Here is a 14,816-nt window from a genome sequence, read left to right as displayed (position 1 = left end):
TGGGGAGGAGCACAGGGGTGTTAACCTGAGCGTGGGCAGTGACAGTCCTGTCTCCTGCCGGCCCAGGTGGTTCTACGTTGTGGTGGTGCCCATTGACCGCGTGGGCGGGAGCATGCTGCCGCCGCGGTGGAGCACACCCGAGGAGCTGCAGCTGGACGAGGTGCAGGGATGGGCCGGGTGGCATTTACAACAGCCCTGTGGCAGTGGTTGGCTGTGGCCCAGTGGCTCCCCTAAATTGGAATTACTCTCTGGCTTCTCTTGTTGGTAGCCAGGCCCCTCCAGAGGAGAGGGACTCCGAGGTGGCCCCCAGGAGTTTCAGAGAACTGGCTCATAGAGGAATCCCTAGAGGGCTTTGCCAAGGATCCCTGGAGTGGAAAAAGCAGAGACTTCTCTGTGGGGACAGAGAACCTCAAGTTCTATGGGCTGTAGAGGGTCCCCGTGGGGCTGGAGCAGAGCCCCCAGGATATTCGGGATCCCCATTCTCTTCTGGTATCCTTGTGGAACCAGCTGGTTACCTAGAGTGCATCTTCTTACTGGTCGGTGGGAAGGAGTGTCATTGCCATCTGGTATCCCGCATTTTGCTGCAAGGGAGGTGGGCTGGGCAGGGCTCGGGCCCCTTACACAGAAGGTGAACCCCGGTCTCAGCTCAGGGAGCTGGTGTCCCAGGCCACAGGCCCAGGGACACGTGCTCCAAGGCCCGGCGTGACTGTGCTCTGCTCCATCAGCTCCTGGAGGCCATCGAGCAGGGCAGCAGGGAGCGGCGGCGGCGGCGGCAGACAGAGCGGCTTAAGCCTTACGTGGCCGCACAGGTGGACGTGCTCCCCGAGACCTTCACCCTGGGGGACAAGAAGAGCTACCAGGGCTTCTACAACCGGCCTCTGTCCCCGGACCTGAGCTACCAGTGCTTTGTGCTCGCCTCCCTGAAGGAGCCCGTGGACCAGGTCTGCTTGAGCCACCTGGGCCCTCAGCACCCTGAGACCCCAGGCCTGACCCAAGACCAGGCCAGGCTCCAACACCCTGAGATCCCAGGCCTGAGGCAGCCCCAGAGACCCCAGACCTGCACAAGGGATCTCAAGACACAGGCCCCTAGGATCTAGAAAGCCAGGGCTAATCTATCCTAGGGACCCAGTGAGCTGACCAGGCTCTTAGGTCAGGGAGACCAGGCCCAGCCCCAGAACCCCTTCTCTAGGTTTGGTGGGCAGAGGGTGGGAGATCTCACGCTGAGCTCACCGCCCATGCTATTCCTCCACTGGACCACAGAAGCGCTATGCCGCCAGCCCCTACTCCGATGAGATTGTGGTCCAGGTGGTACCAGCCCAGCAGCAAGAGGAGCCTGAGATGCTGTGGGTGACAGGCCCTGTCCTGGCAGTCATCCTCATCATCCTCATTGTCATCGCCATCCTCCTGTTCAAGAGGTAAGTTCTGTGCTCAGGACTCCAGGGAATGGCCACCTGCCCCTGGACTTCCAGGCCCTCCCTAGGCGTGGAGCATTGGGGCCCAGGGCAGCCACGCCAGCCTGCATCCCACCCGTGCGCAGCGGGGAGCCGGGAAGAGCAGGAGCAGTGTGCGCACATGTGTGTGTGTGTGTGTGTGTGTGTGCTGAGCCGAGGCTTCACAGAAGGCTGGTTCGCGTGTATCTGTGGGTGTCTGTCCATCTGTCCCTGTAGATGTGAGCGTGTCTGTCTCTCAGCTTCAAGATACTGCTCTCTCTTGGTCTCCTACCTTCAGCACTTTCTTTGCCACCATTATTAGATGACGCCCCAGTTGGAGGCCCACGTGCCCACTGTCCTAGACTTAGTGCCTCTTAAACCTTCCTTGAAACCTTCCTTCCATCGCCCTAATTACCAACATACCTGGGTACCACCCTGACCCCTTCTCTTCCTCCCATCCACTGTCACCTGCGAGTCCCGTCCTGAATGTCTGAATCTCCTTCCCCCCGGTGGGCTCCCCGCAGGTAGTGCGCGTGCAGGCGGCGGGGACCTGGCCGCCCCGGTGGGCTCCCCGCAGGTAGTGCGCGTGCAGGCGGCGGGGACCTGGCCGCCCCGGTGGGCTCCCCTCAGGTACGTGCGCGTGCAGGCGGCGGGGGACCTGGCCCTCCCGGTGGGTTCCCCTCAGGTAGTGCGCGTGCAGGCGGCGGGGGACCTGGCCGCCCCGGTGGCTCCCCTGCAGGTAGTGCCCGTGCAGGCAGAGGGGACCTGGCCGCCCCGGTGGGGCTCCCCGCAGGTAGTGCGCGTGCAGGCAGAGGGGACCTGGCCGCCCCGGTGGGCTCCCCGCAGGTAGTGCACGTGCAGGCAGAGGGGACCTGGCCGCCCCGGTGGGCTCCCCGCAGGTAGTGCGCGTGCAGGCGGCGGGGACCTGGCCGCCCCGGTGGGCTCCCCTCAGTAGTCGCGTGCAGGCGCTCCCCGCAGGTAGTGCGCGTGCAGGCGGCGGGGACCTGGCCGTCCCGGTGGGCTCCCCGCAGGTAGTGCGCGTGCAGGCGGCGGGGACCTGGCCGCCCCGGTGGGCTCCCCGCAGGTAGTGCGCGTGCAGGCGGCGGGGACCTGGCCGCCCCGGTGGGCTCCCCGCAGGTAGTGCGCGTGCAGGCAGAGGGGACCTGGCCGCCCCGGTGGGCTCCCCGCAGGTAGTGCGCGTGCAGGCGGAGGGGACCTGGCCGCCCCGGTGGGCTCCCCTCAGGTAGTGCGCGTGCAGGCGGAGGGGACCTGGCCGCCCCGGTGGGCTCCCCGCAGGTAGTGCGCGTGCAGGCAGAGGGGACCTGGCCGCCCCGGTGGGCTCCCCGCAGGTAGTGCGCGTGCAGGCGGCGGGGACCTGGCCGCCCCGGTGGGCTCCCCTCAGGTAGTGCGCGTGCAGGCAGAGGGGACCTGGCCGCCCCGGTGGGCTCCCCGCAGGTAGTGCGCGTGCAGGCGGCGGGGACCTGGCTGTCCCGGTGGGCTCCCCGCAGGTAGTGCGCGTGCAGGCGGCGGGGACCTGGCTGTCCCGGTGGGCTCCCCGCAGGTAGTGCGCGTGCAGGCGGCGGGGACCTGGCCGTCCCGGTGGGCTCCCCGCAGGTAGTGCGCGTGCAGGCGGCGGGGACCTGGCACGAGCACACCTCAGTCTCCTTGGGGTTGCAGCCACTGCTCTGGGAGTCCCTCCTTTCGCTCTGACCTTTAACCTTGCTGCCAGAAGGTATTACCAAAGATTTAACTTTGTCACCTCAGTGTAAGTCTTTGTAGTGGTTCCCAAGATAAACCCTCACCTCTGTAATGGCAAAACGCCTGGCTAGTCCCTTGCCACCACTCCTGACATTGTCACACTGAGCGAGTGCAATCCCCCCAGGCTCAGACTGCCCCCTCCATGCTGCAGCTGTCACACTCCCTACCTACCTGGCAACTGCCATCCTGGCCTTTAAGACTCTCCTCCAGGCCCATGAGGTGCTCCTGCTCCCCCCCCAACACTGTCCCTCATCTACCCCAGCAATGCTTCACTGGGCACGTCTCTGGGCCCCACTTCCAGCACCCAGCACAAGGCTGAGCCCACAAGACATGTCCATGAGTGCTTGTCAGTGAATGCATGTTGGTCTGTGTGTTTGAAGACCTTCATGTGTGAGTTCCTGTGCTCCGTGCCCCATCTCTCCCCTGACCCCTGACCTGGACCCATTGCCTCTTTCCTGAAGGGTTAATGGGACAGGCTGCCCTGGTCCAGGGCAAAGAGACCTCTGGTGGGGACCTGAGGAGCATCCCTCACACCCACTCATCCTTCTTCCCACTGTCGCCTGGGTCTTGGGGTCTTATCACGAGGGGCAACCCAACTTGTGTGTACCACAAGGGTGCCACAGATAGGTCCCACAGTGTCCCCATGTCATGAGAGGGCCTGAGTCCTTGGCCGAAGCAGTGACCATTCCTTTCTTCTGTCCTTGCCTGTCTTTCGGGACCTAGTAAACAAGAAAGGTAGGAGTCGTTCCTTCTCTCTTCACACGCCTCCCCTTTCACCGATTGTCCCTGCGCTTATTTCGGGCCCAGCAGGGAGGGGCGGTGCTTTGACTGGAAGCATCCTGGCCTGTGGCTGTCAGGTCAGCTCAGCAGGCTCTGTCACTCTCCATGTGTACCCTGCACAAGGATCCCCCTTTCTCCAGGGCCCAGCCATAGCACAGACTTCTGACGCTTTCCCTGCGTGCACAGACTGGCTCCGAGCTCACAGAGCCCTCCACCAGGCTCCCTATTCTGAGTTACCTTCCTGCTGCAGGAGATGGATCGTGTTTGTATGCAGAGAGCACTGCAGAGACTGGGGAAGAGTGTGCAAACTCACAGTTCTTCACCCCAAACGTACCCATGTCTCCTGAGCAGAGGCAGCTCCTGCGCGCTTGTCAGCAGCTACATCCTGCAGTCTGTCTCTGATTGTGTCCTGTAGTCAGGGGAGCTGAGGCCATCGAGGGGGGCCTCTGCCTGGCCAGGGAGATGCCTTCCCTGTCCTGCCCCTGATGCTCTGGGCATGTACCCCAATACCGAGAACCAGGCAGCTGGGGCCCAGCGCTCTGTGATGTTTTCGTATCTTATATGTGGTTTGCATGTTTATTCCTGGTGGCTCCTGCTGTCTCAGCTGTTGCAGCCTTGGGTCAGCAGCCACTGCCCAACAGTGACCTGCCCTCTATCGGAAGGAGCCACCAGCCCCCCCAACCCCTTCTCCCTCGCTGCACCGCCCTCTGTCCACTCCCTCTCGTGCTGTCTCCTCACCCCCACCCTGTGCTCTCCATGTTGAAGCTGCTCTGCCCTGGCTTCCCTGGCTAGGGACCCCAGGAAGGGCAGTGTGGTGCAGGGGACAGAGCCATGAATACGGGCTCCATGGCAGCCAGCCACACCATCCGTCTGTCCTCTGCCTGGGCCTCAGGTTCCCACCGACTGCCTTTCTGCCTCTTTAGGAAAAGGACCCATTCCCCATCGTCCAAGGACGAGCAGTCGATCGGGCTAAAGGACTCTTTGCTGGCCCACTCCTCCGACCCTGTGGAGATGCGGAGGCTCAACTACCAGACCCCAGGTAGGGAAGTCCCTCCAGGCTGCTTGCCTCAGCCCAGGCCTGTAGGTTCCTGAGGGCTCCACCGAGGGACCCTGGTCTCATGCCATTTCCTGTTTCTCCTTTTTGCCCTTCTCCCTGTATCATCCACTTTGTTGGTGACTGAGGAGCCCCTGTGTCCATCAGACGCACAGGCACTCCAAGGCCTGGGAGCCTGTCAGGGACGCCCAGCTGCTTAGGGCCTGCCCTGTCTTTGTTCTGTCTGAACACGGGCTAAGGACCTCACAGAGCCCACATTCCAGCCACGGGGTAGCCAGCGCCTGCACTCCGGCGCGTCCATGTCAAAGAGGTGTCGGTGGAAAACGCTCCATCAGACACTTGTGGGATGGCGTGCCCGCGTGGGACTCTTTCTGGATGCTGGCCCCAGCTGTTCCGTGAGAGCACAGGGCCCCACACAGGGCTTGGTGTCTGCCCTTTCTTTCCCAGCCACTCTCACGCTCTCTAAGTGTTCCTTCTACCTGAAGTGACATTCCCTCCCCACATCCCAGCAGACACCTCCCCGACTGCCCCAGCCCCCATGCAGCCTGGGGGGTATCTCTCCTCGGCTCCCAGAACCTCTCTGCTTCTCTGTCATGACACCTCTCCGCCTGGGCTGGAGTTGCCTCGATGACAGTCTGAGCGCTGTGGGGCCAGGACCGAGTCTGTTCGTTCGTCGTCCCTGGTATTAGCTCACGGCGGGTTTCTGTTGAATGCCCCCTGGAACAGACACACAGCTGAGGGCGAGAACTAACACGCACACAGGGTTTGTGTATAGATGAGCTCATTATTACTACGTGTTAAATCACCCCAATACTTAATGGCTTAAAACAACAATAATTATGTATCATTTCTCACAGTGTTTGTGAGTCAGAAACCCAGACAGGAGCGTGGCAGGAACAGCCTATCTATTCTAGAATGTCTGGGCCCTCAGCTGGAAGACTTGAAGTCTGGGAGCTGGAATCATTTAAAGCAGGGGTCAGCAGACTATGGCCCATGGCCAAATACAGCCCACCACCTGTTTTTGCAGATAAAGTTTTATTGGAACCCAGCCATGCCCATTCATTTATGTATTGTCTATGGCAACTCTCACACTGTAGCAGCAGGGTTAAGTGATATGGTAAGGTATGTTGTATCCAGAGCCAAAAATATTTACTCTCCGGCCCTTTATAGAAAAGTTTGCTGATCGCTGAATTCTGAAACTCACTTATTCACATGTGTGTGGTTGATGCTAGAATCGGCTCTGAGCCTGCCTGGGGTTGTCAGCCTCTTCATGTGGCCTGCAGTCCCTTACAGCATGGTGACTGAGTTCCAAGGACACATGTCCTGACAGCGAGAGAACCAGGAAGACCTAGCAGGCTGCTGCACCTGGGTATCTGAGGAGTAATCGAAGCTCCGGGATGCTGGGGCCCTGGAGGGCAGAGAGCCTCCTGAGAGCGGATGCCGAGCCCTGTGGGCATTAGTGGAGCCCACGGGCTGGTAGGGAGCTCTCAGTGCTGGAAAGGCATGCACGGGAGCAGCTCAGGCACTGCGTGTTCTGCAGCATTGGAACTGGGGATGTTGAGAGCCCAGAGGCAAAGCTGGAGGGTTACGTGGAGGTCCAGTCCGAGGAACCTGAGCAGCGGGCTCAGGAGTTTGTACTGCCTCTTCAGGGGACCAGGGAGGCAGTAAACGTTTTCAGGAAAGGATTGTGCTTTAGAAATATCTCTCTGGCTGCTGTGTGGAAGACAAGCTGAAGGGAGAAATTGGGGAGGGAGACTATTTAGAAGGCCACCAGGTGAATGATAGGTGCTGAGGACCTGGACTTGGAAGGTGGCAGTGTGGGAGGAGGGAAGGGCAGACTCAGAGAAGCGTGAAGGAGACAGGGCAGCTGGGCTTGGGCTTGATTGCATGTGGGGGTGAAGAAGCCGGGGGGACATGCCAGGATGGCTCCTGGTTGCTGGCTGGCAGTGGGGTGGGGGCTCCAGGCGGCAGCCAGTCTGTGGGTCTGGACATTTCCACTGACATCGGGCTGAAACCATGGGTGTGGGCGGTGCCAAGGAGCGAGCAGGGGTCAAAGCCTGAGAAGAGATGGGCTCTCCCAGAAGACGGGGCAGCAAGCAGCCAGGGAAGGAGGTGAGATGCTAAGGAAAGTGGCTGAGGAGGTTTAGATGGAGCAGCTAGGGACAGAGAACAGAAGGGCAGCATCCCTGAAGCCACCGGGCAGAGCTGTGGGAGGACTTGGTAATTTATAGTGGCCAGAGACCCAGGTGGGCACCATCGGCTTTGGCATTTGGCACCTTGGAGGGGGCATGGCGGCCAAGTCCTGAGTGCAGTGAGCGGGGAAAGAGCAAGTGGAGAACCTTCTTTCAGAGGCCAAGTGTGAAGGACAGGAACACAAGGGAGGGGCGAGGGGTGTGGGATCCAAAGAGGATTTTTCTTCTTTCCGATACGGCATTATGTGTGGACAGTGGTCATTTGAGTAAGCATTTGAGACACGGGATCCAAGCCCTGGTGTGGGGTATGATTTAGCCTAAGAAAGCATGTTGGGGATGCCTTCGCGCCTCAGGCTGGGAGGGGTGGGAGGCAGGTGAGGTTGGTGGAAGGGAATGTGTTGCTGGCTGAAGTTCTCAGCGCAAGGCCTGTTCGCTCCCGAATGAGAGGAAAGTGGTTAGAGCAGGGTCATGAGAGAAGTCGTGGCCTGGCTGTGTGCGTGCCGGGAGGATTGCCGAGCAGCCTGAGGGCCCAGGGGACAGATCCCGAATTCCTGTGGCTGCAGGGATCCGAGGGAAAGAAGGGATGCAGAAGAGGTCTTCGGTGGCATTAAAGGCCAAGTGCAGGAGGCGGGGCCAGAAGGACCGGAGGCTGCAGCCTGGGTCAGACAGTGGGAAGGGGCGTGGTGAGCGTCACCAAGAATCTGATGAAGGAACTGGGGCTGCGTTTGGGGCGGGTCGTGTCCAGGGACAGTGGCAGGGCGGTGGGATGGCAGCACTCTCCTTGGCTCAGGGTTTCCTTTGTATTTTTTTTTTTTTAGTTCAGTAAATAGTTATTTTTTTTTTTACAATTTAATTTCTATTCTGACAATTTCTTAGCCCCACAGAAAAGCTGCCAGAGAACATGTCGTCATCTGCATGTTCTCGTGCAGACTGACCCTTCGTTTTTGGCCTCATCTCTCTGTATAAAAGCATACTTTGCTTTTGTCAAGTCATCTGAAAATAGCCACGGTCTAATTTTATTACCAGAGGGGACGAGGGTTGACTTGGACCAAGAATGTAGTCATAAAAAGAGACTTCCCAGGCCCCCTCGAGCCAGGAGCACTAGCTCTGGGTGGGAAATCCGCCTGTGTCCCTCAGGACCAGGAGGCCTGTGGTAGGCTGGGCCTGCTGTCCCTGGTCCCCTCCCCCTGCCTGCCCTCCAGGCCTCGTCCCGCACCACCGCGCCACCCCTGCGCTGTGCCCTTCGTGGTGTAACCAGGGAAGGCTAACGTGCTCTCTCCTCTTGCCTGCTATTTTTTGTTTTTATCTCTGCAGGTTCCAGTGTCCCCAGTTGCCCGAATATCTCAAGTTAGTTTTCCAAGTTCCCATGTTTGGGGCCTACTCTGGCTTCTGTGTCTGTTTTCTCTACTTTTCTCACCTAGTCGCCTCCCTGCTTCCTTGATTTCCTCTCTCCTTTCTTCTCCCTCTCCCTTCTCGCTGTCCCTTTTCCCTTCTCCGTCCTCCTTCTCCCCCACTTGCTTCCTCCAGTTTTGTCTTCCCTCCCACCGGCCCTGTCTCTGACTCTCGGCCTCTCCGGCCACCAGCTTCAGTCTGACACCTTTTTGGGTGCCTCTTCTGTCTCCCCGTCTCCAAATTTCCCTCCTCATCCCTGTGTCTCTCTCCATGTTCGTCCACGTCTCTCTGCCGTGTCTCTGTACCTCGTGATCACTCCATCCACATGCTTGATGCTGGGACGATGCTGTCACGAAGTCTCCCACGGTGACTCGCGCCAGTGAGGGGCAGGAGGGCTGTCCACAGGCAGGGCCCCGGGGTGCGGGTGCAGGCTGAAGAAGCCCATAGCCCCAGCCTGGGTGGGAGGAAGCCTCTCACCCCTCTGAGAACCCACCAGGTGGGGCCCTGGTGCCCCCACTCAGCGCCGTGTCACACAGACATGCTCACACGTGCTCACAGCACACACACTCCTTCTGCCCTCGCCCCACTCTGGCCACTGTGTGCTCCATCCCTGTCGCCGCATGTGCTGCTGTCTCCATGCCACCAGTGCCAAGTGCTCCATGGCCACACATGTTCACGTGTGCACATACATGCATTGGGCTGTCTCTGCCACCCGGCTCAGGCCCATGCCAACTCAACCTGTGTGTGCCCTCACGTCCCCAGGTATGCGAGACCACCCACCCATCCCCATCACTGACCTGGCGGACAACATTGAGCGCCTCAAAGCCAACGATGGCCTCAAGTTCTCCCAGGAGTATGAGGTGAGACGTCCCCACCCCCTGCCATGTGCCTGGCCCAGGCCAGGCTCCATGCCAGCTTCTCTCCTGCCTTGGTCCCAGCTGTGGGTCAGGGGCTCCAGGCTTCCCAGAGCACAGATTGGAGGGGTCAGGAGTGCAAGTCGGGAACTCAGCTACTCAGGTGCTGAGCTTGGCTGAGGCCCTTCCAGCACCCCACGTCTGGACACTCAGACACATGCCCAGATGCTCACAGATACAGGTAAAGGGACACGGACACCCACCCCCCCACACACAAACACACACACCTCACACATTCCCAACACACACCCCACACCCCACACACACACCCCACACACCACACACACACACCCCCACACACACCACACACACACACACCCCACACCACACACACACCCCACACACAGACACACACACACACACACACACACTCTGGCTGGCATTTACCAAGAGCTTACTGCAGGCCAGCACTGGGTTAAGCACTTTTCATACATCATCATATTGAGTCTTTTCCACTACCCTGTGAAATGGGCATTGTTATTATCCCATCTTACAGATGAGGAAGCTGAGGCTAAGGGTAAGTGGCTTGCCCAAGGCCAAACAGCTGGTGGGTAGTAGATCCCAGATGCACACGCAGGCCTGTCTGACACACCAGCACAGCCTATGCCCTGTGTACACGTGTGCTCACAGGTTATCAGAGCTGCACAGATCACAGAGGTGGGGAGTTGGGACTCAGCTCAGGCTGCACAAACCCTGCTTCTTGGGCCCCCCCACGTGCTCACTTCACTCTGGCCTGCATCCTATGTGCTGGAGGCTCAGACTTCAGAGCACTGTTCCCTGGGCCTGGAGTCTGAGGGCTTCCAAGGTGCCCAGCTGGGAGGCACTTTGCTAGTGAAGAGGGTGATATGTAGGCCCCCAGCTCCTCTAAGGAGCACAGAGGGAGCTGTCCTTGGGGCTCAGCCCTGCAGTGTCCCTGCTCCTGGCACATATCTTGCGTGGGATTAACCCTCAATCCGTGAGGGATGCAGAGGTGATAGGAGGGCTGGCTCAGCCCAGCCTGGGTATCTACTCCTCTCTGGTCAGATGTCCTCCCTCAACTGTGTGGTGTCCTCCTGGGCACCAAGATTCCCCTTCCACGGGCTGTAGGCCAGGCAGGTTCCGAGGGGTGTGTCTAAGCTCTACAGAGGACATGGGGCTTGGCAGGCAAAGTGATAACATGTCTCCTACAAGGAAAGCAATCTGCCTCTACCTGCAGAGATCCCACTGGGCATTGCTTTGCATACAGTCCCGCTTCAAGGATAACACATTCAGTGAGCTGGGCTCCCTGCCTTTGGTTGTTCAGCTGGCCAGGAAGGCCTTCCATGGTCTTCAGCCCGTACACATTACATTCTGGGTCCCACATTTGCCCTTCCTCCCGACAAGGGCTCTGTGCCTCCCTGTCCAGGCTCAGTGTTCCCCCTTCCATCTTCTGCCTAATTTTATCCTCCAGTTTGAGCTTTCTCTGCAAGACCCTCCTCCAGGAAGCCTCCGCTGGCTACCCTGGCCTGCTGTGGGCTTTCCCTCAGCTAGGATCCCATAGCTCTGTTGCCTTTAATGGTCAGTCAGCCATCCATCACTCATTCAAGCACCTACCATGTGCCAGTCCTATGCTGGGTGCTGGGAATATGGAGACAGATGGCCTCAGGGAGCTCAGTCAGTGGGGAAATGAGTGCACACAGACCATCAACATGGAATAGAATGACAAGCCTTCATAGGAAATGTGACACATGTGCAGAGAAAGTAGGCTGGGAGGGGGTGCTGGGGGACTCATGGAAGCAGCACGCACTGTCCTGTGGGGAGTAACAGGTTGGCTCCAAAACACGGAGAACATCGTGTGCTGTGCTGAGAACTGTATCGCATCCATCTGTAAGAGAATAATAATAGGACCCGCTGCACAGGAGGATTGGATGAGGGGGTGCATGCAGTGTGTGTAGAACAGTGCCAGGCACGCAGTAAGTTCTCGCTGAGATTGGGCTGTTATCATTATCGTCTGAGGTGAGGCAATGAGGAGCCGTGGAAGTCATTAAGCAGGAAATTGGTCATCAGATCTGCATTGTATAAGGAAGCGGCTGGCTGTTTAGACTGGAGGCTCGGGGGAGACTGGGCTGCAAGCTGGGTTATGGGCAGCTCCAGCACGTGGATGTGAGATCCTGCGAGCAAATGAAGTCACGCAGGAAAGATGGTAGAGTTGAAGAGGGCCTGGGAAGGAACCCTGAAAGAGTACGATGTCCTGCCCACAGAAGGGGCAGGTGGAAGGAGAGGGGACGACACGAGAAGCAGCCAGAGACGTAGGAGGCCACACGAGGCCATGCAGCAGGTGTCCAGAGCGTCCGGCCGTGGCAGGCATGCAGAGCTGGCTGCACTGCTTCCTCTCATTCTCTGGTCATTTCATTAGTTGGATGCAAGGCCTGAGGGAATTTCCCTGCCCTGACCTCACTATCAGTCACTCTCTGGACAAGGGGATCTGTACCGTGGCCAGAAGAGGCTTTGGTCCTTTGCCTTCCTGACAAGTGGTATGGCAGCCCCTGACCTTCATGGCTGGGGGAGCTGGAGCTCACCCTCCACTGGGACCATGGACTAGAGGGGCGGCTGTGGCCTAGGAGTGAAAATAGGATGTGGGCACCACTGGGAAGGCTAGGTCTGCCTTGGGGGCAGTCGGAAGACCTCAGCTCTTACCCACTCCACCTGCCTCCTCCATTCCCTGCAGTCCATTGACCCTGGACAGCAGTTCACGTGGGAGAATTCAAACCTGGAGGTAAACAAGCCCAAGAACCGCTACGCAAATGTCATTGCCTACGACCACTCTCGTGTCATCCTTACCTCCATTGATGGTGAGCCAAGGGCGGGCCCCTCCCATCCCCTGCCCTCCTCCTGGCTGGCTGGGGTGACAGCTCACCCTACAGAAAAGGCCCTCGCGTCCTGGGGTGCACTGAGGTGTGGTGGGTGGGGATGGGGACCCTGGAATAATGCTCTCCCATGTCCTTTCCTGTCATAGGCGTTCCGGGCAGTGACTATATCAATGCCAACTACATTGATGGCTACCGCAAGCAGAATGCCTACATTGCCACGCAGGGCCCACTGCCTGAGACCATGGGCGATTTCTGGCGGATGGTGTGGGAACAGCGCACAGCCACTGTGGTCATGATGACTCGGCTGGAAGAGAAGTCCCGGGTAAGACTGCTGGGCTCTGCCAGGAGGTAGGGTGGGAAATAACCACCAGATGACTTTGGGCACCTTTTGCTGTCCCTGTGGGGATAAGTTCCCCAAGGGACATCCCAAGTGCTGTTGTTTTCCTGAGGTATTACCATGCTCCCCAGACACTGGTGGGTTCCTAGGATGTTAATATGTAGCACCAGATGCTACATTTTCTGGGAACGTTAATGTGTTCCCCAGTTGCTGGCATGTTCCCGGGATGTCCACATGTTCCCCAGATGCGGGAGTGTTCCTGGGGCATTAACACATCTTCTGAGTTAATTAGTGTGAAGAGCCGCTGTAATCTGCTTTTGCACTGCAAAGCATCGGCTGGAACGTAAAATTTACAGAGCTTGAAAATGGCACATAAACGTTATGGGTAAATTTGGCAGAAAATGTGCCTGGTGTGATCTGGTCATGAATAAATAAATTTCAATTACGGCCCTCATTCCCCCAGCGAGGGCAGGGGTGGCGACGTAGCGTGAGAACCTGATGTGGTTTGGTGAGGGGGTGGCTTGTATCCAGATCTGAGAGTTTGGGGCCAGGAGTGGCAAGGTGGGGCTTGTATCCAGATAGGCTAGACCTCCCCGCCTTGCTTCTGCCCCAGGGCCGCTGCCCCTCGGGGCCGTTCAGTACTTCCAAACACGCTTGCACCTGCCTTGCTCGTCTCTTTGCAGGTGAAGTGTGATCAGTACTGGCCAGTCCGTGGCACTGAAACCTACGGCCTCATTCAAGTGACTCTGCTGGACACGGTGGAGCTGGCCACGTACACTGTGCGCACCTTTGCACTCCACAAGGTACGGCCCTCCCTGGTGCTTGTGTGGGCGTGGTGTGCCCTGGTGTGGGCACGCGGGCTCAGAGGTGTGGGAGTGCACTGTGACGGCCAGCCGGGTCACTGCCCTGAGGCTGTAGCAGGAGACTTCTCTAGTCACAAGTCTCTCCCCACATCTTTCCCAGAGTGGCTCCAGTGAGAAGCGGGAGCTGCGTCAGTTCCAGTTTATGGCCTGGCCCGACCATGGGGTTCCTGAGTACCCGACCCCCATCCTGGCCTTCCTGCGGCGGGTCAAGGCCTGCAACCCGCTAGACGCAGGGCCCATGGTGGTGCACTGCAGGTGAGGGGTCGAGCACCACTGAAGGGGCAGGGTGGGAGGTAGGTGGGCCTCTGCCCTGAGCCAGGCTGGTGTCCTACAGCGCGGGCGTGGGCCGCACGGGCTGCTTCATCGTGATCGACGCCATGCTGGAGCGCATGAAGCACGAGAAGACGGTGGACATCTACGGCCACGTGACGTGCATGCGCTCGCAGCGCAACTACATGGTGCAGACAGAGGACCAGTACGTGTTCATCCACGAGGCACTGCTGGAGGCCGCCACGTGCGGGCACACGGAGGTGCCTGCCCGCAGCCTGTACGCCCACATCCAGAAGCTGGGCCAAGTGCCTCCTGGGGAGAGTGTGACCGCCATGGAGCTCGAGTTCAAGGTTGGCCGGGGGTTGGGCTTGGACTGGGTCATGGGATAAGTCCTGCAGGAAGCCAGGCCTGACCGGTTCCTCCCTCTTGCCAGTTGCTGGCCAGCTCCAAGGCCCACACATCCCGCTTCATCAGTGCCAACCTTCCCTGTAACAAGTTCAAGAACCGCCTGGTGAACATCATGCCCTACGAGTTGACCCGTGTGTGTCTGCAGCCCATCCGGGGTGTGGAGGGCTCCGACTACATCAATGCCAGCTTCCTGGATGGTTACAGGTCAGCATGCTTGTGTCTGCCCACCACACTCTGGGTACCTAGGTCTGTGCCTGGCTGGCTGGGGTACAACAGAGTAGGGCCAGCCCAGCAGGTTAGAGTGGGCTTCCTGGAGGAGAGGTGATCTGAGTGGGGTCCCAAGGGACCAGGCAGTCTTGGGGAGACTTGGGGAGCACAGCACCTCCAGCATGTCCAGTCTTATGTCCACCCCAGACAGCAGAAGGCCTACATAGCCACACAGGGGCCTCTGGCAGAGAGCACCGAGGACTTCTGGCGCATGCTCTGGGAGCACAACTCCACCATCATCGTCATGCTGACCAGGCTTCGGGAGATGGGCAGGGTGAGCCCACCCCCAGGGCCCTTCTGATACCTGGGAGCACACCAACCGC

General features: G+C 59.1%; 1 protein-coding gene across 15 annotated transcripts in view; it reads left to right on the top strand.

The window, feature by feature from the left end:
• The window catches only part of PTPRF (protein tyrosine phosphatase receptor type F), an 83,835-nt gene that overhangs the window by 66,046 nt on the left and 2,973 nt on the right, over positions 1-14,816 (top strand). For 5 of the 15 annotated variants that reach the window (XM_036255677.1, XM_036255679.1, XM_036255680.1 and 2 more), the window contains 14 exons: positions 67-160; positions 726-941; positions 1,261-1,415; positions 3,912-3,923; positions 4,892-5,007; positions 8,529-8,561; positions 9,369-9,466; positions 12,207-12,330; positions 12,495-12,670; positions 13,369-13,488; positions 13,649-13,803; positions 13,883-14,168; positions 14,252-14,430; positions 14,641-14,767. In XM_036255677.1, coding sequence (XP_036111570.1) covers positions 67-160; positions 726-941; positions 1,261-1,415; positions 3,912-3,923; positions 4,892-5,007; positions 8,529-8,561; positions 9,369-9,466; positions 12,207-12,330; positions 12,495-12,670; positions 13,369-13,488; positions 13,649-13,803; positions 13,883-14,168; positions 14,252-14,430; positions 14,641-14,767 — 1,891 coding nt within the window. The remainder of the gene's footprint in view (positions 1-66; positions 161-725; positions 942-1,260; positions 1,416-3,911; positions 3,924-4,891; positions 5,008-8,528; positions 8,562-9,368; positions 9,467-12,206; positions 12,331-12,494; positions 12,671-13,368; positions 13,489-13,648; positions 13,804-13,882; positions 14,169-14,251; positions 14,431-14,640; positions 14,768-14,816) is intronic. The other 10 variants (XM_036255689.1, XM_036255691.1, XM_036255682.1 and 7 more) reach the window with 3 other exon arrangements.

The sequence above is a fragment of the Molossus molossus genome, unplaced genomic scaffold (genome assembly GCF_014108415.1).
Source record: "Molossus molossus isolate mMolMol1 unplaced genomic scaffold, mMolMol1.p scaffold_m16_p_12, whole genome shotgun sequence".
NCBI lineage: Eukaryota > Metazoa > Chordata > Mammalia > Chiroptera > Molossidae > Molossus > Molossus molossus.
The sequence above is the reverse complement of the archived record's forward strand: the minus strand, read 5'-3'. Positions and strand labels throughout refer to the sequence as shown.